Source organism: Sesamum indicum, linkage group LG9 (genome assembly GCF_026168435.1).
Source record: "Sesamum indicum cultivar Baizhima isolate 11 linkage group LG9, ASM2616843v1, whole genome shotgun sequence".
In the NCBI taxonomy this organism is placed as follows: Eukaryota; Viridiplantae; Streptophyta; class Magnoliopsida; order Lamiales; family Pedaliaceae; genus Sesamum; species Sesamum indicum.
This window is the reverse complement of record NC_142665.1, coordinates 24,728,606-24,756,217: the sequence shown is the minus strand read 5'-3', so window position 1 is coordinate 24,756,217 and position 27,612 is coordinate 24,728,606. Positions and strand designations below refer to the sequence as shown.

Genomic DNA, 27,612 nt, shown 5'->3' with positions numbered 1-27,612 from the left:
TCGATTCCATTCAGATCCTTTTTTCTTGTTTCAAGGTATGATAATTATTTTTTCCATTTCATAAGACGGAATATTTTCGGTCTTTATTAATTATTATTTTACTGAAATTTAATGGTAAAGGAAGTGTGGGCTTGTTTGTCAATATTTTCTTTTTGGGTGGGGCTCTCCGCTCTTGTGTTGTGGGAATCCTTGAAGATAATATGATATAGATACGTGGGGTATTAATCTTTTCTTCAAATATCAAAATTTGAATAGAATACAAGTTAATTTATATTTTTCTTTTACAGGGTTTTTGTCAAAGCTTCTTCATATAATCACTATTGTTTTTTCTCACCTAAAGTTTCAAATATTACATATTGATTTGATAATACTTACTAACTATCATATTAATGAATAATAATAATAAAAAAAATGATTGATGACTTTCAACATATACTTACAATTAAGTTAGGTGGGAAAAAGATTAGTTCTATTAAGTGATGTAGGTCGCGCGAAATCAAGATCGGATAGCAGGGTCGGGTTGCTGAATCCTTCTTTCGTACTACCTGTTCGGCGATGGCCCTCCAATGTTTAAGTTAGAAAGGCGGGGTCAAAATAAGATCGAATGAGATCACGAAATGGCGGTAAAATGATAGACAAAACGTAATTTGAATAATCATAAATGAGGCTATTTATAGTCGTACGATACCGTTTAGGAGAGCGCCACTTGTCCCCTTGAGATGCTGCCACATCATCATTATCCTAAGATCTTTATTTATTCCCAGATCAAAATTAGTCAAAATGATCAAAATAGTCAATTATGGGGTTTAAATGCCTCAAATTGATAGGAGTATTTAGGTAATTTAATAAACTCCTTCATCATTAAGTATGGATTGGCACTTAATATTTGGCATAGATACATTATTTGAATACTTTTTATTCAAATAAAGAAGATATGCTATTCAATTTGAAAATAATATATTTTTTTTTGGTAACATATGTGTTTGTTGCATTTTAAATTTATTTTCAAATCCCATATACACATATCACAATCACAAAACAATACTAGGCAGAACTCAACATTAATCCTCCGCTATTCAATTCAGTCAAATCGTTTCTAATGATATCATAGGCATCGATCATTTAGAAATATCTAAACTTTATTGGGCTTATCTTATAAATTGTTCCACCTTATTAAAACTCAACTACCGATCTGGTTATACAAGCCACAACTAAACCTAGAGACAGACAATTGGCTCAACCACATAAATCTATCTAAGAGCACCTATAGTACTTGTATATTCAGTTTAATTACATCAATATTTCATGGATGTAATTAGCACCGTAAGATTCAAATTAATTTATGATCGTTCTAGTCGGTCCGAATGGATAAGTAGGGATATTTGGACTGTTTTGTAACTTCTTGAACTTTGGAAGACATTTTGGCCTTTTTAATTTTTGAGTCCCATATCATTATCATGAGATGAGAATACTCAAAATTCAATGTATTGGATGAGTCTTTCTGCTGCTCCTCTGTTTTTGTTTGTTGAGAGGCTAGCATTAAACAAATGAATACAAGTGGTAAGAGTCAATATAAAGCCAAGCGAGGTACTCTCTAATTGGCGACACCTACTCGTGCCATCACCATTGCAACACCACGTACGTTGGGTTCTACGTTGGATGAATGTGTACCCTAATTTTTGAGAGCCCACTAGTTGCCTGATTGCTCATGTCGTGGTCTAACCATCGGTACCAACCCTCGTAGCTGCTAAGTGGCCTTGTCGTGGACTGTCTCCTCGTCGCGCACTCCCTCACCCTTTATTAATTCTTCTTACTTTAGTCATTCCCTTTCTCTTCCTAAGTTTGTGTAATTAATCCAAACCATATTATATTTATTTACTTATAATACTCCCTTTATGATTTATATGAATCACAAACAACATATAATTACATCATTGGATTGATATGGCTAAATTAATTTCTTCTAGAGTCTTCCTCCCAAGCTCAAACCTCCCGAAAATCTCCCTACTTCCCCCCTATATATAAGTTGGCTCCCATCGCTTTAAGTCCTCTACTCTATATATTTTTATTTTCCGGCGGGCGGTAAAAATCGAATGATTTAAAGAGAGAAAAGAAGGAAGGAAAAAGGAAAGCGATGCCTTCATCAGTCCCCCCCTCATTGCCACCATCTCTCGAAGAGCTAAGCACTAGAGGCGCCACCTCGCTCCTCCTACCCTGGATCCTCGGCATGGCGGCTGCCAACAACTCCTCACCGCGCGAGGTAGCAGTGTTCGTACACCAACCCAGCCGGTCCGTAACGCTTGTGGAGGGCTCCCTTGACATCGAATCTCTCCTCCGAGAAATCCCATCAAAAGAAGGCCCTTTACCCGCAACCAAAGCTTCGATCGAGTCCTTGCCGCTGGTCCAGGTGTCGGAACCGGGTCTGGAGTGCCCGATTTGCTTAGCGGAGTACGAGGTCAACGGGGACATGGAAGTGAAGGAGATGCCGTGTAGGCATAAGTTTCACGCTGATTGTATCGATAAGTGGTTAGGGATCCACGGATCATGCCCGGTTTGCCGGTTTAATATGCCGGTGGTGGAGAAGAAGGAAAGCCATGAAACAGGAGGGTGGAGGATTCACGTGTTCTTTGGTCGGGGGAGGCCGGGTTCGAATTCGGAGTCGGGTTCGGGGATGGACGTCGATACGGGTGGGGATGAGGACGAGGAAATGGAAAGTGGAGCTGATGAGGCGGGTGATGGTGGCAATGATGAGTTGCCAGCTCAGAACATGTGGATGTAGATACCGGTGAATGGTGATAGTGATTGATTTTTTTAATTTTTTTTGTTTTTTTTTTTTTTTGGTGGGTGGTTTATAGCTTCTTGAATTTACTCAATAGTGAATTTAAGGGAAGAAATTGGTTGAATTAGGGAGTAGAAGAAGGTAGTTGTAAAAATGAAAAGGTATTTGTGTGTGCAAGCAAAAACTAAAAGAGCTAAAAAGCAATCTTTCTCACACCACCACAAGTTTCTTTCTTTGCTCTATATATTCTACTTTTGTTAAATCAATTAACACTTAACGGGAACACCACCACCACTAGCGAGCCGGACCCGCAAGTTCACATGTGAAACTGAATGAAAAATGGGTGGCTGATTTGGAAGAAATTAATGCTAAGAATAGTAAAGCAAAGCGATTTATATTGGTAAAAGCAGCCCAGAAGATGTAATGGTCAGAGGTGAAAATTGCAGAAAACTTCAAACTCACCACATGGGGATGGGAAAATGATGAAATACTTAATCATTTCATAGTCTCCCCATTACACATTCCTTCGTGTTTACAAGGAAATGCAGCAAAATGACAAAGTAAATTAAGCTGAAACATAATAAAAACTGCAGAAGAAATCGCCGCATTGTCCTTCCTCTTCAGCTGGTGATCGGTGGATCCATTACCTCAAGAAGGACTTCAAAAACGGCAACTCCTCAGTGTCCTCCTGTCAGCTCGATTCAAGGTTTTTAATTTATCCCCAATCTCAGGATTGCCCTTGGTCAAACGGTGTAGATGCACCTCTTTGATCAATCGGTCTACTTCAAGTGTCGCGTTTGGCTGGAAAACACGACGGAAGATGATGTCTTGTCATGGGCATGCGTTTAGGTAGAAATTCAACATCAATTTGCAACTCCTCGCTCACACTCACAGCCTTCCTACTATATAAAGTTGGAACTAAAATTCCTGAGGGAATTTGTATTGTCTTATTTTGGGCAAAAGAAAAGAGTAATTAAACTCCTTGTCTTTGAAGACTGAACGCCGACACGGGTTTGAAATCAACTTTCATTCGGGATTTGAAATCCTCTTCATTTAAGTTTGGTTAGATTTGAGATGTGGTGGTCTCGGATCCATTCCTCGTTGGACCCAAAGCCCCTTCACCCGGCTTCAAACCCTTGGACGCATTTCCCCATCTCTACTCTAGGCTAAAGGTAAAAAAGAAAAGTCCTACTTTACCTTTCCATGATGCCATTACAATAGTTTAACAATTAACTCTATAAGACGAACGTGTCTCTGAGACGAGTATCATGTATAAATAATGTTAGAAATAGTAGGTGGATGGATTGCACGATTAAGCATAATTAAAACTAAACTAAATACAACTCAGCAAGGATTTCTCCAGATGATGCTTCTTCATAAGGCATCGATGGCTAGCACTCCCCATTCATTCAAACTTGCTTACCCAACTCAAAAAACAACCAATTTATTCGAACCATCTTTCTCTTGCCAGAAGAAATGGGAGCTCTGTGATAAGGTCCAAGCAGCGTACAAGCCACGCTTTCATTCAGAAACTTAAGAACTAACAACCATCCATACAGGAAATTCAACAATTCAGATGGAACCTTATGGTACCAAACTCGTTCAACAGTCAAAATGCCAACATAATTCAAACATCACCACACTGATAACAGTAGCCAACAGCGCTTCCGTGTGTAATATGCAAGGAATCGCATGACTACTGGTCCTCTGCATACAAAATATTTCTAAGAAGAAGAGGAAAAACAAGCTACGCACAGTTAATACAACGACCTCAACTTAACTTCATGTTTACAAGTACTTGTCGATTACTAGCTCAAAGTTTATTAAGAAATAAGAAATGAGAAATAGTTTCGCTAAAAAGAATTCACCACTTGGATGCATGTTACTATTCTTTAAATAAAGAATAACATTGAGTGTGAAAGGACATTTAGAGTGGAACATGTTGAGAACAAAGAACTTGTTAAGGTGGAGACTGATTCCCTGGGCGAGTAGCCTTAGACTATCATCGACTAATCAACTTCTACCACGAAACTTTCAGATTCAGAAGAATATGTAGCTCAACTTTAGCAGCTGCAAATTTTTAAGGTGATAAGGGAAGCACAATTCTTAGGGTCTCATAGACAGCAGAAGGAAGACGAAACATCGCAGAGATGAACCACTTGGAGGAAATAAACCAACATGTAACTAACCTAAGATCCAAGTGAGACAAATACAAATTGTTAGCAACCACATTGAAGTGATATTTCTGCTCAGTAGAGGTCCAAACTTCATAGCTGGAACAAAAATGACAATGCCACAATTGAGCTGAAAGTTGAAGCAATTGAGTGGATTGACTTGTAAAAATATGGATCCAGAAGGCTAGGCGCAAATATATGATTCAGAAAAAAAGTCTTTTGAAGACATATTAAAGATCAAATAATTCATCAAGCTGCGTCAAATCTATACAGTTGTCTTGAACTTTATGAAACTAAGCAACAGCTTTGACAGAAGAATCTGAATACATTGAATTCTACTAAGAATTACCATGATGGATAAATCCATCCGCAATAGAATTCATGCCTGCTTAAATCGCGTATGAAAGTCAAAGAATTGAAACCGACATGTTAAACCTTCCCATAGAGTGTGCAAAACTTTAACATTATAGCACAAAGGATTATGCAAAAATGGTATACCAAGTGCCAGATCAAGGTTTCAATATGAACCAAGTGATCGATAGAAAGGAAAAGAAGATGAATCATCTCTCGAATTTAAGTATCATGTAGACATAAAGCAAAGGAGGACCACAAGAAGATAAACACTTTTTCAACAGTTAAAGGGCATAAAAAATTGTTTTGAAATGATAAAGCTAATGATGTAAAAAGGTCCATATGTATTCCTCAATTAACCAGTTTATGTATACTGTTCAGACGAATTATTCCAGTGAGCCTATTGAGCTTATTCAAATCTATATTGTTCAAAGGAAATTAACCTTAAAGGGATCTGCTCATCACTAAGGCTACTTTCAGTATCGGATATGCTCCTACAGTTAAAAAAGAAAAGATAATCTACCATATAGACACTACTTCTTCACCTTTCGAGATTTCCGAGGCCCCAAAACCTCCATCCTGCCAACAGAACATCCACACCTTGCTCGGAAAACCAGAACAGCCCTCCCATTAGGTGGAGCCATCTTCTTGAGCTCTGCCTCCAATTCCCTATGATGATCACGAGGCAATTCAAATAGTCCCTTCTTCAGTGCATTTCTCGATACACAAGTTGACTTCTTCACGCTCTCCTCCGTCTCCAATTGAATATCAAATTCAGCAGCGTTAGTGAGCCCACGACATCCCGGTTTCCCACATCTGTTGTCTGTACAGACCGTAATTGCCACGAGTGCCATTGCAGCAAACAAGATGCTGAGTCCTAAGCATCCAAAAACCATAGGGGCACGAATGATTTCTTCACTTACAACTTCTACCACTTCTTCACCAAGTTCAATAGTCTTGTGCGCTAAAACCCTGGCATAAGGATACAGCAAAAATCCACACGCACCAATCACAGCAATCAAGATAACCACATCAATCACAGCGTATCGGGATTGCTCACAAGCCGGGATGTTCAAGTGATTAGGAGGATTTGAAGTCTTTTTATTCTTATGAAACTGATTAATTTGCTTCAGTTTCAAATAAGGGTCAGTGGAATTCACAGATTTCGCCATGTCTATATGCTGGTCAACTGAAATCGGGATATCAAAACAGACCATTTGGATTTGAAATGAACCCAAGAAACGTAAAGATTGAAGCTTTATCAAGAACCCACCAATCTAAATCTAATTATGAATCAGACCAACTGATAAACAACAAATTTCCAGATCGGCCCAGTTCAGGAATCGAAAAACAGATTTGATATCAGACCACCCGAGGATCGGAATTGTCGGCGGGCACTAGAAACACCCCATTTCTCACATGTATAACTCAAAACCATCCGACAATACATCGGTCTGCGTATCCAAGAATCATAATCTACAGCAGAAGGATAGAAAATTGACATATAAAGGCATGAGAATATGGATTCTTGGCCGGCTTCCCAGAGGGGTTTTGTTGGGAGAAGCAGAGACGACAAGGCAGAGGCCGAGAGAAAGCTACGAAGTCGTATTAGTAGTAGTCATTATGTACACACTGCTTTTATGCTTATTAATTTATCAGTTACTCATCACAATCTGGTGAAGTTCCTTCACATGAATGGAACTTGGTGCGTGGAGTGGAGGGTCATACACGCCAAGGAAAAGCTCTTTCCCTTGGAGTTTTGTGGGCTGTTATTGTATGGGCCATATGGGCTAAACTTCAATCCAAATGATATGTGAATGATTTATGCTAAGCTTTGTGGATGCTGTCATGATAGACTTGGGGCCTACCTTCGCATTAGGAAATGAATTATTTTGTTTTTTATTGGAAATATTATATATTATGTCGAAATAGAAAGAAAAGTCATTCAAATACTATAATTATCATGTAATTAATTATTTTTCTAAATTATACAACAATTATATTACAAAAATATTATATTTATCGTATAATCAATTCAAAATTTATCAAATTCAATTTAAGTTTAAAAAATTCTACATAGAGAAAAAGGATGCCTTATGTAGATACTCCCAAACGTCATTTTCCAAATGAAAATTATTGGTTATAATAATAAAATTATACATTGTTATGGGTTAAGTACGAAAAGGACCAAAATGCCCAAAAGTTGGGGAACGTCCAAACATAACTAGGGTCCACATATTTTTATGTGGGTTATACCCGATTAATGATGGCAAATTGAGATAATAGAGTTAGGTCCCACCAGGACTCGACTCCAATTAAGTGGCTAGGGATCCAAATTAGGCCCCAGACCAATTTTTATTTTGTTGACTTAATCGAGCTCAGGTTGAATTTCCAAAGATCATAAAATTTCAATTTTTAGGAATACTACGATGCAGTAGAAATATACGACAACGCCACATGGTTAAAAGAAGCAAATGAAACATCATGACATTTACTTGTATGGACAACAACCGTCCATGGTTTGGTGTAAGACTCAGAAGAATTAAATTCCAAGCTTAAATAGAATTTTAATTTTCGAACATATCGCCTCTCAAACATTGTAATTTTGTATAAATCACTCGTAAATTTTAACTTTTTTTATATAAAATCGCCCCAAATTCTATAGTTTTGTTAAAGTTATACATGCTTTTTAATTATATATATATATATATATATGATAATGTGAATCAATTATATAAGTATAATTTTTTAGTCTATTCAAACTTTCAGTTCTAAATCGGTTCCGGAATAAAATCGACTCATATAAGTTGTCCAAATACTAAATGAGTGAAAAATTAATAAAGCCCAGTGGTCGAAACCCTAGAACTGAAGATAATTTGGCATCTGAGCCCAACACCACATGGTACATCTCATTTTATATTATCAGAACATAAAATGAAACATGCACATGTATTGGTTTTGGTTGGCTTAACAAACATAATATTCAAAATATTTGATTAGGTTAATAAGAATTAAACTTGGTTATAAAACGTTCCACGTGTAAATTTAGGGACATTCTTGGACTGCCCTGTTAGGTGACATTATATAAACGTGTCGTGGGCTGGTTGAAATGCATGCAAAAGCTGGAGCACCAAAGTGGATTATAATCTATTAGGATGAGCTAAACGTGTCAGCAAGATAAATAACCTAGTAATAATAAGTTATATTAATTACTACTCCTAATTGCATGGGTGAACTCATAAACAAATAAGCCTCACCACATGCTCTTCTGCTTTTTATTGCACCAACACGTGTCACTTGTGACTGGGGAAAATTAACCAAAATCAAGTTGAAAAATGTAATATATTTATCATGTGATTGGTATACAATTTAAAAAAAATAACTGATTATATGATAATTATATCAAACCTACTTCGTAATGGATTTAATTCATTCAGATTTAATTTGAGTAAAAAATTCTTTATAGTCGAGACAACAATATCACAAACACAAAAAGACAAATTATTTAATTAAATACTGTAACTGGAAGAACCGAGATAAGTAGCTTTAAAATAAATTAAAACAAAAGCTTACAAATATTTAATTAAAAGTAGTTTAAAAATGGGAATTTTAATTTAAGTTAGATCCGATTAAATTTGAATTAATAATATAATATTACAAATGTAATACTAATATGTCGGGATGATTCTAATTGTATTATTATATTTTTAATGAATGAGTAGGATTCCAATTATAAATTATAACTATATATTGTTTTGATTTATAAAGAATATATATGGAAGGGACCCAGTTGCTAACTTTTCTAATTACATGTGACTGCTAATTATTGTTCCATGGCTTTAGCATTTGCTGAAGTGTTTACCAACAGAAAAAGAAGAGTTAAGAGCATTTACAAGTACTTTATTAATATTTTCGGAAATTGATAAGGCAGATGAGTTCATAATTATGCTGGTTTATGTGACGATGAAGAGTGAAAGTGTGCCTTAATTAACTAATGATTACGTGAGTAATTACATATGATAGGTCGAATTAAGGCAAGATGTTTTTTCAAACATATGCATATTAGCTTCCTTTTGTGTTCCCAACGTAATATGCATAACATGTATGTCTCCGATCGCCAATGAGGCATTTGTCTTAATAATAAAGTTGAGGCCCAAATCTCTTTATTTGGTAAAGACAACCTTCAATTCGAATTACATGTACGTAAGTATTTGTGCATGTTATTTTATAAAATTATTTATATATTTAACTAGGTCTTGGACATTTGAAAATTGATGTACTAATTTGTAACTTATTATTTTTATTGCCTTATAAAAATATTATTTATTGATATAGAACAAAAGGTGAATGTATTTGTGAAGCGTTTGAATACCCACAAGTGAAAAAAGTTTAGTGTTCTGGTTGAGTGGCATGACTGTAAAATTTTAAACAGTCATAATTTTTTTTTTCGATCGTTTTCGAGAGGAAAATTCAACCCCTCATCATAATTATTATGAGGGGTCATCGTTTGCCGTAAAATTTCATATTTTTTACCACTATTTTGACAATTCTTTAGATTTTTCTATTTTCTAGTCAAATTTGTGTATTTTTCTATTATTTTAGTTATTTTCTGGGCTGATATTTTTTTCAAAACATTGCTTCCATGGTGGGAGGTTTTTTGGTTCGAATTCCACTGGCTTTTGATACAATCCAAATTTTAGCCTATTTTAGATTTGTTTTATCTGTACTAAAAATTATTTTTTTTTTCCTTTAAATAATTGCTAACTCTGTTAAAAGATTCATTTTTCGACAATGAACTATTCTTACTTTAGTCTCGAATTTCAAAAGTATTTGAAACGTGTTCTCATCGTTGGTTATTTTCAATTGCTTCCACCCTATCAATTTGATAGAATTTTGAATATCTTGGTACACAGTATAGTAAAATTGATATGTTCGTTGGGAGGAAAAACAAAACACAAGACCATGCAAGTCCCAATCGAATAAAAATGAAAAATTTGGACAAACATGCCTAGTACAATGTATTTCCCTTTTTCTGTTGTAACCTTTATCCTTTGTAATGGGAAACACGAATAAAACCACATCAATGACATGTGGTTACAAATAAAAGCAAAACCAAGTAAAAACTGAAAGCGTGTAATGATGAACAGTGGAAGCACCTACCTATATACTACAATATTATTCTAGTGGACCAAACAAACCAAGAATCAATTCCAAAACAAGTTGAGCCACACCAAAATGCTAATCACCCCACTCAAAACTAATCTTTAACTTTCCAAACCCCGTTTCTGATTATCAATCAAAACCACCAGGTGGATGTGGGGGGGTGCAAGAACACAATCAAAACCATGTTCAGGTGTCGAAAATTCTTAATCTGATCAAATTTGATTGAATTAAATGAATTACATAATAAGTGTGATATATTTGTCATGTGATTAATGATTTTTATTAAATTGTATATCAATCACACAATAAATGTATTATATGTATTGTATAATTAATTTAAATATGATCAGACTTGATTTGAATTAAGTTTTTTTTAGTAAATTGTTAATACATATATTAGTAATAAACAACATTAATTAGCGTGGAATTCCAGAGGTATGGATGGGGTGGGCGCTGTCCGAACACTGAAAAGAGCCCACTTTTTTTTCCTAACTTTAAGCAAGTTGCTTTGTTATCCACGAAAAAGGAAATGTAATAAAGAAAAATAAAGTAATGGGACTTTTTGAAAAGGTGGCGGTCGCGGAGGAGGAAATATAGGGGTGAGGGAGAGGAGTAGAGAAAAGAAAACAAAGAAAAAGAGAAAATGGGGAAAAGGGAGAAAAAGTGGGTGAGTCAGATTAAAGAGTCAGTCCACTTTTGGCACAAAGAATCAGAAGAAAAAAGAAAAAGAGAAGGACAAGATCTCCAGGCCACATAGAATTTGTGGCTCAAAATTGTTTTCCTTTCTGACGTGGCAGTTTAACTCGACAGCTTCTCGGATCCATCTCTCACACGTTGTCCTAACGACAGCATTCAGCAGCAGCCATCATATACATACACGCAGAACCCCAAGAACCCAAAAAAAAAGGGAATAAAAAAGAAAGAAAGCGCAGTTACACGCTCAGGTGTGTGCGAGAGTCAGATCTCTTCATCCCAACTCACCAGACCAGACCAGGCCTTGTTTTCCGTATTTGTTTTTCTTTTTCTTTTTTCGTGTGTTTTACTTTGTTGTGTTCTGTTTCCAAGTTTGGATAATTAGAGAAAGAGAGAGAGAGAGAGAGAGAGAGGGGGGGCAGAGGAATAAAAGGCAAAAATGTCTGAAGTAAAAGACCCCAAGTTAAAGCTTTTTGGTAAGACCATTGAACTGCCGGACACTTTTGCTGCGGCGGCTGAGAGTGGTGGGCCCGTCTCAGCTCAGACTTTCGAGGGTGCTGGAGAGGATAGCTTAAATCAAGATCCCCCTTGTTCATCCAATTCTATGCTTGAAGATAGCAGTTTCAATAGAGATGGAGAGGATCAAGAATCGTTCAAGGTATTAATTAATTGTTTTTTAAGTTTTAAAGACGCCCTTTTGATGGATATGGTGTGAATTACAATGGGTCAATCTCGGTTTTGATTTCTATTCAAAAAATTATGGACTTTGGGGAATTGGTTCTGGCATTCGATTTAGGGCTTTCAAGATGCATTTGATTATAAAGGGTAGAAATTTTATAAAGAGACCACGAAGTTTTGTTGTTTTTTGGATAAGATTGAAATAAAAGTTCTGTTCTTTGGCTACTCTAGGTTAGTTTTCGTATAACTAATCCAGGTATTAGAGTCAATTTGTATGTCAATTGGTGCTGCTTTTCTTATACCTGTATGCAAATTGATTGGTATGGAATCTTCATGGTGCTTCAAGTTCTGCCATGAACAACTTTTCATTCCCATTGGGCCTCCCTTTGGCTTTGCTGTCTGTCCAATTTAGTTTCAGCAACTTCTTGGACCTACATTTTAAGTGCGCCTTTGATTTTGATTTAGGAAGGCTTGGAGTATTCATTAAAACAACATTGTGATCATGCTTGTCTGGTTGCTTGGACTTCATTGAGGATTGGAAAAGGAATTTTGGTCCTGATTTCGAGATTTTCATTTCATTTCCAGATTTATCTTGATTTTCTTTAGGGGTAACTGATTACTTACCCAGAATCAAGCAGTTATTTGAATGAAAAATGAAAAACTGGTGAATGTAACTTCATTCGAGCTGAAAAGTGGAAGATGCATTCCCTGATTCTCTTTGTTGTGCAAGCCATTTCTTTTTCTTCTTCTCCCCTTTGTTGAGAACAGTAGTGTGCTTTGCTGCGGTATTGAAGGATATGGGCGTTTTTACGCAGTTTCTAGCCTTAAGATTATGATCTGACAGATGATGGTTGAATTGTAACTCAAATTCAGAGGAAGTGTCGGAATGGTTTTGAGTTAGTGTTATGTCCTACTCAATAACTGAATTAGTTCTTTCCAGCCATCTGATTGTGGGAGTATTGTGTGCAAAACCAATTGACATATTTCCGTGTTCTCCTACTTTAGCTGTTGACACCCCTCGGCTGTTGCCTTGCACTTATATTCTCTGGACTAATTTGCAAAGGGCAACAGGATTGTTGATTATTGCTGGTTTTTAGCAGTTGATTCATCTGCTAAGTTGAGCTTAACTGCTATCGCTACTTTGACCTTTTGCGTTCATCTTTCTCATGGATCATCTATTTGCACGCAGAGCCTGTCAGGTCCTACACAAGAACATGAAAAAGAGGAAGATCGAGCACAGCCTTTGACTTTGGAGGAATTAAAAGATTCAAATGCGAATCCCCCAATAGTTGAGGACTCAAATGCTCCTGCTGATAGTGATGCTGGATCCATGAAAATGTCAAAGAACGAAGAGGACCAAGCTGAGACAAGTAACTCGCAGGAGAAAAGCCTTAAGAAGCCAGACAAGATACTTCCGTGCCCTCGCTGTAATAGCATGGACACAAAATTTTGTTATTTCAACAATTACAATGTCAACCAACCTAGGCATTTCTGCAAGAATTGCCAGAGATACTGGACAGCTGGAGGAACCATGAGGAATGTGCCTGTAGGTGCTGGTCGCCGTAAGAACAAGAATTCTATTTCCCAATTCCGTCATCTAACTGTCCCAGAAGCTCTTCAGACTCCCCGAGTTGATCTCCCGAATGGAATTCACCACCCTGCTCTGAACCCCAATGGCACTGTCCTCACATTTAGCTCTGATTCACGACTGTGCGAGTCTATGGCATCAGTTTTGAACATCGTAGATAAAACAATTATGAACAACTCAAGAAATGGCTTCCATAAACCTGACGAACTAGGAATTCCAGCTTCTCGTGGAAGTAAAGAGGCTGGAGATGATTGCACAAGTCGATCGTCTACTGCTGCTACAAGTTCAAAGGACAATGGTAAAACTGGGTTGCCTGAATTGATGCCAAATTGTCGCCCGTTTCCTCCACAGGTACCCTGCTTTTCTGGAGCGCCCTGGCCTTACCCGTGGAATTCTGTTCAGTGGAGCTCCCCTGTATCGCCACCTACTTTTGGCCCTGCTAGCTTTCCGGTGCCATTCTATTCTACAGCAACACCTTACTGGGGTTGTGCCGTACCTGGCGCTTGGAATGTACCATGGGTTATCCCACCAACACCCTCTGCTTCACAGAGCCATACACCTCCAAGTTCTGGTCCCAATTCCCCAACTCTAGGGAAGCATTCAAGGGATGACAACATTCTGAAAATGGCTGATACGAAGGATGAAGAGACACGAAAAGAGAGTAATTCTGAGAAGTGTTTGTGGGTTCCGAAGACACTGAGAATTGATGATCCAGGGGAAGCTGCTAAGAGTTCCATATGGGCAACATTGGGTATAAAGAATGACAGAACTGATTCTGGTGGTGGTGGTATTTTCAAGGCCTTCCAAACCCAATCAAAAGGTGATGAAAAGACTCATGTTTCAGAAACCTCCACAGTGTTACAAGCCAATCCAGCAGCATTATCTAGATCTTTGAGCTTCCATGAGAGCTCGTAAGCTGATTGATTTAGGAGCTTTTTGCATTTTCTTAGATGACCTGGTTGCAGTGATCCGATCTGCCTCTGGACTCCAGAAGCACTTCTAGCCATCGACTACCGCAGATTGGGGAAATCTTCACATGATCTCTGCCCAAGATACAATCAAGTGTATTAGCAACTACTTCAGACTTCTCCTGCATGGGTGAGCAAATAGGTTCTCTTTGGTAGGATATAGATGTTTTAATGGGTTTTCTTTCTTTCTTTTTTTCTTTTTGCTAGCTTGTACATAAATATATGAAATACTGAGAGTTACGAGGAGTGAGTTTGTGTAACAAAGTCCACAGCTGTAGAATAAGTGGGAAATACCTAAAGAATTCTGTGCTTTTCTCTCTTTTTACGGCATATGAATTTGATTCTGATCAGAACATCTATTCTCCCGTTTACGATCTTGTTTTCGGTTTCTATGCCATAACAGAGGAAAGTATAAATTTCAATCATCTTCCTCCAAACTTGGTACAGTAGATATATGACTCATCTTGGCCTTACGTTTGGAATTGGACCTCTACAGCTGAAAACTTTTATATGCAGCTGGCATATGCATTGTGATTGGCTCTTTATAGAATGCCTCACCAACCTAACAAAGCAACTTTGTGCCACAAGTTTTGAGGCTTGAAAAGAACGTTGAGGACATGTTCTTGTGTCGAACAACGATGGACGATCATCAATTTCTCTTAAGATTAGCTGTTTTGGGGCCCCTGATATGGTTCACATGATGCAGAAACTTTCTCCTGGTGGGACTGCTGGGCCGCGGATTAGTGCCATTATCCATTTATGCCCTCTAAAAGATTAAAGGTAAGAAAAATGTCGCTTTGCATCACCAAATTTGATAGCAACTACTAGCTGCACAACTGCCACAATAATGATCTTGCAGCCAGCTTCTCCTGAGCTTATTCTCTCATATTCTCATTATAACTTTGAAAAATAATTTTTACTGGTAATATTGGAGGAATCCCCTTTTTGAATCCCTCATTTAATTTTTTCGACTGTGGTAAAGTTTAAGCTATAAATCTTTTTTCCAAGAAATCTGCACTGCTTGAATTGGTTACTCTCTGACTCTTTCTTGCAAGATTCTTTACTTTTGATGTTTCTTTTTCTGAAGTCTGGAAACTTACAGCAAACTAAAGAAATCTGCACTGCTTGAAATTGGTCAATTTCAGAATCTTTGTTGCAAGATTCTTACTTTTGATGTTTCTTTGTCTCAAGTCTGGAAACTTACAGCAAACTGTAAACCCGAAATCATATTCTGGGCAATTTGTATTCAACTACTTCACTACAAAATCGATCTTGAAATTGTTTCACTGTTGTCAGGAACCACCTTAGCCTTATACATAATTCAGTACTAATGTATATACCTTCGGGATGCCAAATTACAGAGATTTATGCCTCACGTGATGGTAATTTATGTCTAGTGACTGTTTTATTCATCATCAATATATAAACGTTGGATGTTTCTCCAGCAAATGCAAAGTTCAGCTGCTCCAGCAAGATCCTTGGGCTCAGAGCTCAAAGTCAACTCACTTAAGTTGTTTATCATTAATATTTCTTATCTAATACACTCCATAGTCTTTTACATATCAATTTAGCTGTACATGCATATAATCTACTTATTTACCTAAATAGATTATATTTTCAATGTTTTTTATTTCTAATGTCGCGAATCAAACCCAAGAAACCCGACGGGTTTCACAATTTATCAAATATAGGGGAGTGGACGTCGCAACCGTCTCCATTGTAACTTCAGCACATTGGATCTGATGCTACGTAATCTTTAATTTCCTCGAAACTCCTCAGCAGTTTGTCCATTGTTGTTTCTTACTTCGTTTTCTTTTCTATCCTCCCTGCCAGAAAAATATCCGAGAGCTTTCCATACAAACATTTGCAGAAGAAAACATGGGACGATGTTCATTTAGTACGGTTCTTCTACTGTTTGTCATCCTCTTGCTACTTCTCCCTACAAGTAAGAAAACATTTGCCATCATCATTTATTTCTTGTCCCGTCTCCATATTTTCTGTTTTATGATGCAAGTAGTACGAGTACCATGATAGCAACGTCTTGTTTAGAGTAAATTTAGGATTTGGACGGAAAATAATGAATTGTTCTGGAGATGAAGAGCATGCAGTTGATGACTCATACCAGGTTTTGCATTCTTTGCATTTTTCTTCTATTTATTTCTTTAGTTTTGCATACACAGCTGCAAATTGCAGTGTGTTGAGTAATTGTTTCAATAGTTTGCATGGAAAATCAAGGGAGATGATGGAGTTGGATTACGTAGATGCAGGGCCAAACGTTAATGCTAAACCTGGTTACCTTTTTCCGTCTCCTCCTCCTCCTCCCCCACCTCCCCTGGATTAGACTATTGATCGGAAGATGTTCATCTTAGTCTCCCTGAAGTGGTTTAGTTTCTCATTTTATAGGCCCTTTTGGCCTTTTCTTTTTTTCTCTTTTTTTCTGGCCTCATTTCATGTTTGAAATGAAAATAAAGAAAGAAGTGTGAATCATGCTATCTCTTAGACTTCATGCAGCAGATTTTCTATTTTTGTTCTGTTTTTTTTCCCTCGGTTGAGTTTTGAGTTAGAATTCTGAGCATGCAATGGATAACTCAACCTATTCCAATAGTGAGCGCAACGGTGCAAAATCCTACTGACAGCCCGCTCATTAATCTATTTTGCATTATAGCTCTTTTATATTGCATCATAACACTTTTATATCGCATTATAGCTCTTTTTATATCGAATCAAAACTCTTTTCATTCATTTTATTCTCATATAACATCATAGCTCTTTTAATCTCATTTCGCCTTACAGACTTTTCAACAACATCAAGAGGTACTCACATCACAATTTTATTCAATTTCCACCACTCCCTTGTTTCCACATATTACCATTCTTGTAAGCAACTAGTAATATAAAATCATATATCAATATATTTTCATTCTCACACACTCACAACACATCACACAACAAACATAATGTTTCAACGTATTTTTTCATTCCACGTACGCAATATTGTCAATCAAATTAAATCATTCACCACTCATATATTTTGAGATAAATCAACTTCAGCATTAACCACAAATTTATATAACAATAATACCACAAATAAAGAAAACACATATAGACTATACTAATTATTTACTTACCTCGACCTTACAACGCTTTTATCTACTCAATCGATAATTGTCAGTCCTTTAACCTTACCCCCATATCCTATAATGAGTTATACCATATATAATTAATATGTCGAGAATATCGTAATTTCTTTTATATAAAATATTAAATATTATTCGCACAATTCCTAATAATTCTTTACTATTTCATTTCTATCGAAATATAAATTTTTGTCCTAGTTCTTCTTAATAACTAGACACTTTAGGTTCAAAACAATATTTATAATTTATCATGTAATTAATAAGAATTAATTTAACCAAATCCCTTATATTTTTATAACTATCATTTTTAATATCATTCCTAAATTAGGTTATCATTAAAAACTTTATTTTCCCTCTTTAATAACATAGTATTTTTCAAATATAATTTTTTGAATTATTTCTATCGATTTCTCACTATTATATAATTTAATTAAGCAATAATACATAGAATTGCGTATTTGGTTAATAATTGCGATGGAATTATGTAAATTAGCTATAGTAATATCTATATCTAAAAAATTTAATAATCTAATTAACCAACATTATTATTTTTATATCCAATTTTATATAAGTGGTTCCCTTTTTTTGTTTAGTTTTTTTTTCCCCATGTTTTCTTGTGGAGACCTTAAATCAATAAAGTTGCTGTAATTGTTCGTGCGCTTTCTTTACTAAATTAGCACCTTTACCTAGCCGTTCTTAGACTCTTGTATATACGTACTCAGAGCCCTGCGTTTTTCTTCAATGAAATATAAGATTTTACAGGAATTTTTCCCACTCTTCTTGCTTCTTGACAGAATTCAACTGGAAATCATCTCAATGAAAGATCAAGATTATGAAGGGATAAAAGGATAAAAACAAAGAAGATCAAGATTCAGGTATATATGTGGCTGGTGTTTTTCTTGGGTTTCTTGAAAATGTTCCGTTAACCGCGTGTGCAACCCTTGTGGTTTTGAAATTTTTCTTGAAGTTTTGCGTGGAGATTCCAACATTCTTTGGCTTTTAATTCCTTGTATTACTCGCGTCTTGCTTTTCAGGGATGTCTCGAATATGAACCCACTTTCTTGTTTTTAGTTCTGTTATGTAGGGTTTGCAATTGCGAGTACATTGTGCTGCATAGTTTCTTGGTCTCATGAAATAACCGGTTCCCTTTTTCTGTTTAGTCTTTTTCCCCCCATGTTTTCTTGTGGAGACGTTAAATCTTGGAAATATCCACAAACGAATTGGTGTTGTTTACAAGACTTTAAGCCATTATCTCTAATTTTCCTTTGAAAGGATGTTCACTGTCGTTTCTGCTTTTCATTTCCCTGTTTTCATGGATGTGTTTTTCTATTATTTTCATCTTTGGTTAAAGAAAACTTTGTGTCGACAAATTGTTGTGAATTAGATATGGTTCTTTTTTGTCTTTTTGGTTGCGGTGAATTAAATATGATATTGTTGGTGCCTTGTGGTTATATTACAAAAATGAAGTATTCTAGTGTTTTCTATTGTCAAGCTCCAGTGCCTCTAGAACTTCTGGGAATAATGAAGAAGATGGCACTTTCATTGTATCCCCAGGTGACTAATTACCTTACTTTATATTTTTCAATCATTCTTAAAGCTTATCATATGTATCTAATTCATAATGTGTGGAATCTGAAAGCCAATTTACAATTGAATTGTACATTTTGCACTTGTTCTTTCAGTCATGTATGTGACGTTTTGCCAATTTCACTTATTCTTAATGCTAATCAATGGTTACGCTAGCACTAAAACCATGTTCTATGGGCCAACTGCCATTGATTGTGGATGAAGTTGGCTCTTGGCAAATTTGTTAGATTAGATATAACTCTCGAAATGATTTTGTGGTTGGAGAATTTCAGTCCTCCACCTGTGATTTTTCATGGTCATCGAGGTCTTGTTTTCTATTTACTTGATTATACAGACATGTTTGCTAGCCTTCTCTCTTATTGATGACCTAATGCTTCTAGGCCTTATATGAATATTTGGTGATTGTGTTCTTTTTTTAAACTGGTGGTGCAGGTCGTGGATTGGTTTGTAGACTGAACGCCTCCAAAAAGTTTTGGATTATGTGAATGAAGTGCATACTTTGACTAGTGTCCTAAGCTTGGATTTTGGCAAAACAGTGAGTGATGTCCATCCAAGCTTGCATGGATCAAGCATGGAACTTGCGACAAATATCAGTAGCAGCACATTAGAGGGGCTTGATCAGGCTATCCTGGGGTTGAAAACAGAGAGAAGATTTCATCTACAAAAGGTATTGTGCATCTCGATATTCTTATGTTTATTTTTCATTTACTTGTTCATTGAAAACTATGGTGCTTGCAGCTTAAAGATGTAGCTGGATCCCTATTTGAAATATGGAACTTGATGGATACACCAAAGGAAGACAAGGTCTGCTTCTTGAGAATTACTTCTGTTCTTGGTTCCTCGGAATCAGAAATTGTGCAACCAGACGCTCTTTCATTAGAGGTGATTGAACGGGTTCCGCGGCAACATAAAATCCCTACCTGTACAGCTCCCTTCCCATGAGTAGTTGACCAATCTGTAGTGTTAACTCCGACAGGTCAGCAGGGGTCGAGAGGCTCACAAAATTGAAAGCAAGCAGGTTGAAGGAACTTGTTATGACGAAGAGGTGAGAGTTAGAGAATATATGCCGTAGAACTCATATTCAACCTGATCCAAGCACCGCTACTGATAAAACCAATGCTTTGATAGACTCTGGTAACTATCTTGACTACAAGAGATGTACTTTTGTGTACGGGTGTCCCCATCTCGTGTCTTGTTGATTCTTAGTCAAGTTAGTTGCTGGGAACTTGATTCTCTGCAGGTTTGGTGGATCCATGTGAGATTTTGGCTAATGTTGAAGCGCAAATATGTAAAGCCAAACATGAAGCTTTGAGCCGTAAAGACATAATGGATAAGATAGACAGGTGGCTTTCTGCCTGTGATGGGGAAAAGTGGCTTGAAGATTATAATCAAAGTAAGCTAAAAATGACAATGATCTAATCATTATTTTCTTATGGGAACGTTAGTTATTTAAAGATCAGTGATTCGTAAGGAAGAGTTGTAATTTCTCCATATTCAGGTACAAGAGTTTCCATTTCTAGCATTTTCTAACGTCTCTTATTTGAATGTCAGGATGATAACCGTTACAGTGCTGGAAGGGGCGCACACATAAATCTAAAGCGTGCAGAGCGAGCCAGAATTATGGTTAATAAGATTCCAGGTAGGTCTCAGGGCTATTGGTGTCTTTCCTTGCATTAGGTGAGATTTTATTTGTGGAGGTAGGCAACAAGCTGCGCTTTTCAGTTATGGTCGACGATCTAATTAGCAAGACGCTAGCATGGGAGGATGAGAAACAGAAACTATTTCTTTATGATGGGGTGAGCTAATTAACGTTTTTCCCAGTTTTAAAACACTTTGCTAATGGTTAAGAGAAATTGGCTAATAGAATTCTGCCTTTTTACAAGCAGGCGCGGTTGATATCAATACTGGAGGATTACAAACATGCTAGAAATCATAAGGAAGAGGAGAAGAAGCGAGCTCGGGTACTATTTCTATTTGTCTTCGGAAATTCTTATGACTTGGTTTCTTCAAAGAAGCATAAAAGTAAAAGCAAAATTAAAGTTTGGTTGGTAGGCCAAAATAAGCATGTTGGATAATGGGTGAAGTGAAGGTTTCTAACACATATGTTTGTAGGCATTTATTAATAAGGATAATTAGACTGATGCAAGAATAGTCAAAACATGCAAACTACCTCTACTATCAGTAATTACATTGACTTACTCTAGAACCATCATTTATCAAACAACCATTGTCTATATATGTTGAGTTTGTCAATTATACCATGCTGATGATCTTACAACTACTCGAAGGTAATGGGAACTCATGTAGTGACATCTTGACTTTAATCAACATGTGTCACTTTCTGAGCCATAAGTAAGTTTTTATTTCCTACTATTATCCTTGTTAACATCAGTTTCAGCCTATCTTTTAACTTTATATGTGTGTGTATATATATTGGACTGTAAGGGCCATCTGTATGTTGTCTTTCAGTTTGAGTTTAAAATTCTGGCCGAATTGATGGGCAAACAGAGCATTCTTTTTTAAGTGCATCTAGACATGTTTCTTGGTCGTAAAGCACTTTTGCCATGTTTATGCCTTTCGACTGGAGAATGATATGAGCAATGATTTCAGTCACAGGCGGAGACTGTGGCACCCAATAATTTTCATATCTCAGTTTCTTTACAATTCTGTCTTAATGCATACTATATGATATGATTGCAATATCGGTTCTTCTTATTTTTTTTTTCGGCGAGTCATAACACATATAGCATGCAATTACAGAAGGCTATCAACTTACATGAGAAATCGTTTTTCGGTACTATGTGTAACATGCATTTATTCGATTGTATAAGTGAAGCATGTGAGTGAGTATAGGTGATCTACACTCGTTTATTAGAAGGCTGAGGGTTGGAGTCTAAATTTGGTTTGTCAATTTTGTGCGAACTAAAGTAATCTCATATAATTAAGAATTGTGTGGGAATCAAAAGGATTGAGTAGGAAATTTAAATACTAAACTGAATCACACATGGGCTACAACAAGTATGTATTTTGACAATATTTAGAGCTTAATGGTGGCTGGTGTGGCTATATTTTTCTCTTTCTATTTTTCTAACTGAAAAGTAAGTCATGTTTTCTATTCATTCTTCTCTGTCAATTTTTTTGCCATATTTGAAAGTCAAGATAAAGGTTAAACCATTGCTTTTATACTTTGTAAACTTCAAAACCTAAATCTCTGTCTGGTTTCTGTGAAAAGTTCAACGTTATCATCGTTGTAATTTGGAAGAGATAGGAATTGCAATTTTTGGGGCAAATTAGAGTATGAGGATGCAAGTGTAGAGTTGAGTGTTAAATTGAAGAACGAACCTCCATTTGTTTTTGTAAATTTATCTTGGTTTGTTCGTTGTGTTGGGTTTTGTTCATGGGTTTGCGTTGGAGTTTTTTGATGTCATTTATTTATCATTTTGTATAATTATACACAAATATCATGTTTATTCATGTTATTGACATCTTCGACTTTGCAGGTGTTTCACATAAAATTTTGTTGGAAAATCTTTATTGTTCAATCATGTACTGTTTTATTTGTGAGCTTTGATAATGGAACACTATATAAAAATATAGGATGGTCGTCTACATGCCAATTTTAATCTTTTCCCACCGAGATTTGGTAATTGGTACTTCTTTGTCAATATATGTAATTTGCAAATTGTGAAATGATTTTAAAGAACATGGAGTTTTGGTAACTATAATAGTCTCATACATGAGAAATAATATGATTTGCATTTGAGGAATTAACTATAGTTTATATTTCACAAATTTGTTTTGTCTTTTGAAATGCTTTTGTTTTCTAAAATAGTGAAAGCTTTTTACTTGCATATGCATGAATTTTGTCCAATTGCTAGTATTGAAAAATGTTCTGCCACCATCAACTCTTTTGTTTTCAAATAAGCATGAGATTAGATTGCACAATTTATTTATTTTTTTCAAAAAAATCTCTATATATATGTATCTCTAAATATATAAGTAATGAAGTAGAAAATTCTATGTGATAATATTTTTTCTCTAAGTGCATAATATGGTCGCATATTTAGACCGCCAAGAAAAACCATATTTTATTTTTGTTGTAATGAAACTAATATGAATTGATTTTATAATCGTAAAAAGTACTTCAAAATTATTCAGTTTGTTAAATGGCTGAAACGTCGCATTTTTATTAATTGTCTTATAAGTTTTTGAAGACGCTAATTAACAAGAGACATTATTAACTATATTAACATTTGCCAGTATAATTATACACCTATTTGAAAAATAAATTAATTAAATTGGCATGTAGACGACCGTTCGATATTTTAGTATATGTTGTTTTATTATTGATGTTTACAAGTAAAATAAGTTGTGGTTTGTACAATAGCGATTTTCTAGCAAACTTTGTTGTGGGGCACTTGCAAACTTATCTGTCAATAACATGAATAAATATGGTGTGGTGTAGAATCTGTACAAAATTTTAAATGTATGACAACAAAAAACTTCTGAAAAAGCAAATCTTGGAACAGAACTTAACACAAGAATAATTGAGAATAAATTTGCAACATCAGTGGAGAATTGTTCTCCAATTTAGGCTTCAACTCTCCAACTTGCATCCGCAGTATTCTCTAAGGCTTCAAAAGATTGTATTCCCACTCTTTCTAGATTATAATAGTGAGAACGTAGAGCTTTACTAATAGAAATCGGGGGACTTTTGGTTTTTAAAGTTTACAAAGGGAAAATGTAATGGCATTAAACTTTACTTGATTTTCATATATAAGAAAAAAATTGACATAGAGGAAACAAATAGGAGCATCGACTTATTATTCAGTAAGAAAAGTGAGAGAGAAATGTGTAGTTACATTGGTTATCATTTGGTTTTAAATGTTGTCAAGGTGCATCCTTTGAGCCAACCAATGTGTGTTTAGTTTAGTATTTAAATTTCTTACAGCAATCTTTTGAACGCCCACACAACTCTTAGAAACATGAGGTTATTCAAGTAAAGCACATACTGCAAACCAAATAAAGACTCTAAACACCTCAGCCTTCATGGACGAGTATGTAGGGAGATTGCATGTTTTTCTCATTCTTTTCTTTTTGATTTCTATAGGCTGACACTAGATCGAAAGGTTGCGATTGGAAGTCGACATACTTGAGGGAAATGGCTTGTCGTATAACACCTAACGCTATTGAAGACGATCTCAAGTTCTGAACACAAGAGCTTTTCCTGATTGTACGCAGCGGCATCCAACATGAGGCTCTCGAGGACAATGACGAGTCTTGCCTACTGTAAATAGAATATTTTGTTAGCATTTTAGCTTTTTTGAATTAAAAGTTAGGCGCCTTAGAATTTTTAAGTCATAGTCACAAAGATGTAAAAGGGAGGTTTCTCCAAGGAAATGCAATACCACATTGCTGGTTGAGATCAAATTTTAAATTCCCATCCAATCTTTTTTGCCTAGCTGCCAAGAGGTCTTTAAATTCCTGGAAATTGCAAAGGCACTAATTCCTTGTATAAGTCAAATATTCCATACGGACGGCACACTAATTCCTTGCATCAATTTCAAATTCCACATAAAATACTATTGAGCCAAAAACAAACAAGAAAATCAGGCCACTCCATTAGACTTGTCAAATTTCCAAAAGGACCAGCACAAGAGAAATTTCGTTGTCTATTTCCTCTTAATTTTCTCTATTCTTTCCACCACCTCCCTGTCACTACGTACCTGCACCACACTGGCAACTTCCTCCCCTTTGAAAACACACATATATAAACTTCTCACCTCCGAACTCTTCAAGTCACCATCTCTTGCTAGCAAAAAACCGCCTTAACTTTCTATTTCTTGAACCATTTAATTCTAACCTTGTTCAGCTACAGAAATAGAATTAATTAGCCATGTCTCTCACCGGTTTAAACCAATTCCCAGTTCATGAGACCGTATCCCTGAATTTAAATAGCATTCAGCTAACTGTTTTGATTGTGGGGTTGGTTAAATTCCTCTTGCTGCGCATACTCCTTGACAGGAAGAGAATTTCCTGCTTCGTTTCAAGATTTCAGTCTCAATTGCTCAGCAATGATGATTATCTAAAGACTCGTGCTGTTTCAACAAAGGATGGAGATTCACAGTCATCGACTGCGTCCAATCAAGAGAAGAGAGTTGATGATCAGAGTGTGTGCAGAGGAGAGGTGGAGATGATTTTAAGAAGCTTAGGAATGCTTTGCGGTGATGTTGATCAAGCAGGAGCAAAGCTAATTCCAGCGAGTTTGGATGCCAATGACCTCCTCAACATGTTTGAAGAGAGAACTCCGAGCTTGGACGAAGTTAAAGAAGCTTTCGACGTGTTTGACAGTAACAGAGATGGATTTATTGATGCACAGGAGCTGCAGAAGGTTCTCTCTGCTCTGGGATTGAAGGAAGGATCAGAAATGGAGAACTGCAGGAGAATGATTGGAGCTTTTGATGAAAATGGAGATGGAAGGATAGACTTGGACGAATTTATAAAATTCATGGAGAATAGCTCTAGTTGAATTACTCCTTTTTTGCAAGAGAAACTTGTTATAAACCTTCAAGTTCATCATATTCTTTAATTTTATACTCTACTAATTGTTTGGAATTTTTCCATGACATTCACAATTTCAAGGATATGATATTTCCACTGCATCCAGCTAAAAGTGATGGTGTTCTTATGATGTCTATAGTCATGCTAAAACACGGTATGTATCATTACTGATCAAGATCCGGAGGTCGGTCCCTAAGGACCCTGAAAGGGGTTCCATCACATGGGTACACAAAAGTGACGAAGTTGCTTTGACTACAGAACCATGCCTATCTCTTGGAGTGAATTGGATAAACAGGCTGAGAGTTGTCCCCTCTTCTCCTCACTCTCCTTTCCCTAATATGAACGTTGAGCCATCAACGCCTTTTTGACTCGGCTTGGCTTGATCACCCAATGCGACGGGCCCTTCAAAAGGCGAAACTCTCGTTATACTTTGAATCATGAGTTTCCGGGGATACTATTTTCTCTTTTCATTATCAAATAGTGTATGTTGTGTGCGTTGAAACTGTTAGATTTATTTACATAAGATCTATAAGAAAATGTTGAACAGAACTTAGTTATACCTTGATTTCTTCAGATACATGAACAACTGTAACATACTCAAATTTTAATATATACATAATTATCATTTATTAGCACAAGAATATGAATAAGTGATGTGATGATTTATATATTATTTGGTGTTTAAGTAGAAATTTATTCGACAAGTTCAATTCTTGGAGGTGAGTGAAAATTTGAATGATAGAAATTTACGGGGTTAAAAAGGAGAAATTTTAAAGATGAGGAGGAAACAAATACAATCTTCTTTTAATATATACAGATTATATATATCTACATACTATATATTAAAGTGAGTAGGATAAAATAAAAATAAGATGAAAAAGGGGATGAGGTGGTGGAATGAAAAAAGGCTTAAAGGCAATTTTCGTCCCCTAACTTCAGGTCATTCTCGTTTTAGTCCCCTAAAGGATTCCATTTTGGTTCCGTAAAACTGAAAAAATCTCAATTTTGGTACAAATTTGATCGGAAAGTTGAGTCATTCGCCGGAAAAAGCCACATGCCAGGCATGTGACTTTTTAAATTGGGGCTTACATTGTGATTGGCTGAAAAAGACACATGACAGCAAATTCAGTGAATTTTGACTAATGGATGATGTATTTGTTAGACAGAAACGAACCTCAAAGGTGTTAGATATAATTTTTCAAATTACAGAAAATTTATGTATAATTTAACAAATTTTAAGTGTGGAAAATGTAATTAACCCTAACACTAATTTCTATAAGAATGTTAAAGAGTTTCTTGGAGAACTCAAGTGTACGTCTTTGTGCGGCCCATCTTGCGGGGAGAAAAATGGATTTATCCATCATAAGGAAGCAAGAGCTGCATAAAACACAAATTGAGAACAAGTGGCCCGACGTTGGACATTTGATTTTATATACAATTTATCAATCTCCTTTTTAGTTATAATGTCTGAGTTGGATGACTTGACAACAAACTTACTAAAGTGTTAGGGTACGTACCTAATTTTAAATAAATAATAACTTTCATTGAGTTAATTTATCTCTATTACATCGAGTTGATCTGCGTCCAAGGTTTGCCTTTGAAGCTTTAACGTGATTCTAAGTACTAGCTTTTCTTGTTACATATAAGTGAAAAAAGTTTCCCCAGCCAAGAGACAAACTCTTGTGAAAAAAGACAACCATAGAGAGTTGCAAGAAACAGGAATCGAAAGAAGAGTAAATATATAATCGACAGGTGTGTGGTATAGTACTCGTTTGTCTCCATTCCGGCAAACTCACCCAAGTTTTGGGCAGAGTGTCAGAATGTATCAGAACTCTAACCTCACGTGAGTTCTGTGGAGACTCAGCTAATTCTGCTCAGAAATTGGAGTATAGCACAGAAGGGGCCTCCTTCCTCTACCAACAACCTGGATTCT

The 27,612-nt window shown here is 36.0% G+C and overlaps 5 protein-coding genes across 8 annotated transcripts; 4 read left to right on the top strand and 1 right to left on the bottom strand.

Moving 5' to 3' along the window:
- The first annotated feature begins 1,893 nt into the window (after nt 1-1,893).
- On the top strand, nt 1,894-2,997 carry LOC105177351 (E3 ubiquitin-protein ligase MPSR1). The gene has a single exon (XM_011100470.2). The coding sequence runs from the start codon at nt 2,135-2,137 to the stop codon at nt 2,777-2,779; it is 645 nt and encodes a 214-aa protein (XP_011098772.1). The 5' UTR covers nt 1,894-2,134; the 3' UTR covers nt 2,780-2,997.
- Nucleotides 2,998-5,628: 2,631 nt separating this feature from the next.
- On the bottom strand, nt 5,629-7,022 carry LOC105177258 (uncharacterized). Its single transcript, XM_020699092.2, has one exon. It carries the CDS (start codon nt 6,519-6,521, stop codon nt 5,838-5,840), a length of 684 nt encoding a protein of 227 aa, XP_020554751.1. The 5' UTR covers nt 6,522-7,022; the 3' UTR covers nt 5,629-5,837.
- Nucleotides 7,023-11,150: 4,128 nt separating this feature from the next.
- Nucleotides 11,151-14,747, top strand: LOC105177260 (cyclic dof factor 2). Its single transcript, XM_011100337.3, has 2 exons — nt 11,151-11,818; nt 13,028-14,747. The coding sequence occupies exons 1-2, from the start codon at nt 11,600-11,602 to the stop codon at nt 14,339-14,341; spliced, it is 1,533 nt and encodes a 510-aa protein (XP_011098639.1). The 5' UTR covers nt 11,151-11,599; the 3' UTR covers nt 14,342-14,747.
- A 3,493-nt stretch (nt 14,748-18,240) lies between these two features.
- On the top strand, nt 18,241-24,566 carry LOC105177262 (65-kDa microtubule-associated protein 7-like). 4 transcript variants are annotated; one of them, XR_016067259.1, is made up of 9 exons: nt 18,241-18,406; nt 19,024-19,085; nt 19,551-19,785; nt 19,857-20,000; nt 20,095-20,252; nt 20,359-20,511; nt 20,670-20,914; nt 21,005-21,079; nt 24,229-24,566. XR_016067259.1 is itself a non-coding variant. In XM_088884592.1 (5 exons), exons 1-5 carry the CDS (start codon nt 20,479-20,481, stop codon nt 24,328-24,330), a joined length of 372 nt encoding a protein of 123 aa, XP_088740718.1. In that variant the 5' UTR covers nt 20,359-20,478; the 3' UTR covers nt 24,331-24,566. The 4 variants fall into 4 exon arrangements, 1 of the variants encoding a protein (XP_088740718.1); XR_016067260.1 differs by having other exon boundaries at nt 19,007-19,085; XR_016067261.1 differs by lacking the exon at nt 19,024-19,085.
- A 344-nt stretch (nt 24,567-24,910) lies between these two features.
- Nucleotides 24,911-25,746, top strand: LOC105177352 (Calcium-binding EF-hand family protein). Its single transcript, XM_011100472.3, has one exon. The coding sequence runs from the start codon at nt 25,015-25,017 to the stop codon at nt 25,645-25,647; it is 633 nt and encodes a 210-aa protein (XP_011098774.1). The 5' UTR covers nt 24,911-25,014; the 3' UTR covers nt 25,648-25,746.
- Nucleotides 25,747-27,612: the final 1,866 nt, after the last annotated feature.

What these genes read in the sequence shown, in the direction of transcription:
- LOC105177260 (XM_011100337.3), top strand. Translation starts at nt 11,600, where the DNA reads ATGTCTGAAGTAAAAGACCCCAAGTTAAAGCTTTTTGGTAAGACCATT. An exon ending in AGGATCAAGAATCGTTCAAG is followed by an intron (nt 11,819 to 13,027) that starts GTATTAATTAAT and finishes ATTTGCACGCAG; the next exon opens with AGCCTGTCAGGTCCTACACA.
- LOC105177262 (XM_088884592.1), top strand. Translation starts at nt 20,479, where the DNA reads ATGGGGAAAAGTGGCTTGAAGATTATAATCAAA. An exon ending in GCTTGAAGATTATAATCAAA is followed by an intron (nt 20,512 to 20,669) that starts GTAAGCTAAAAA and finishes TTTGAATGTCAG; the next exon opens with GATGATAACCGTTACAGTGC. An exon ending in TATGGTTAATAAGATTCCAG is followed by an intron (nt 20,758 to 20,840) that starts GTAGGTCTCAGG and finishes TGCGCTTTTCAG; the next exon opens with TTATGGTCGACGATCTAATT.
- LOC105177352 (XM_011100472.3), top strand. Translation starts at nt 25,015, where the DNA reads ATGTCTCTCACCGGTTTAAACCAATTCCCAGTTCATGAGACCGTATCC.
- LOC105177258 (XM_020699092.2), bottom strand. Translation starts at nt 6,521, where the DNA reads ATGGTCTGTTTTGATATCCCGATTTCAGTTGACCAGCATATAGACATG.
- LOC105177351 (XM_011100470.2), top strand. Translation starts at nt 2,135, where the DNA reads ATGCCTTCATCAGTCCCCCCCTCATTGCCACCATCTCTCGAAGAGCTA.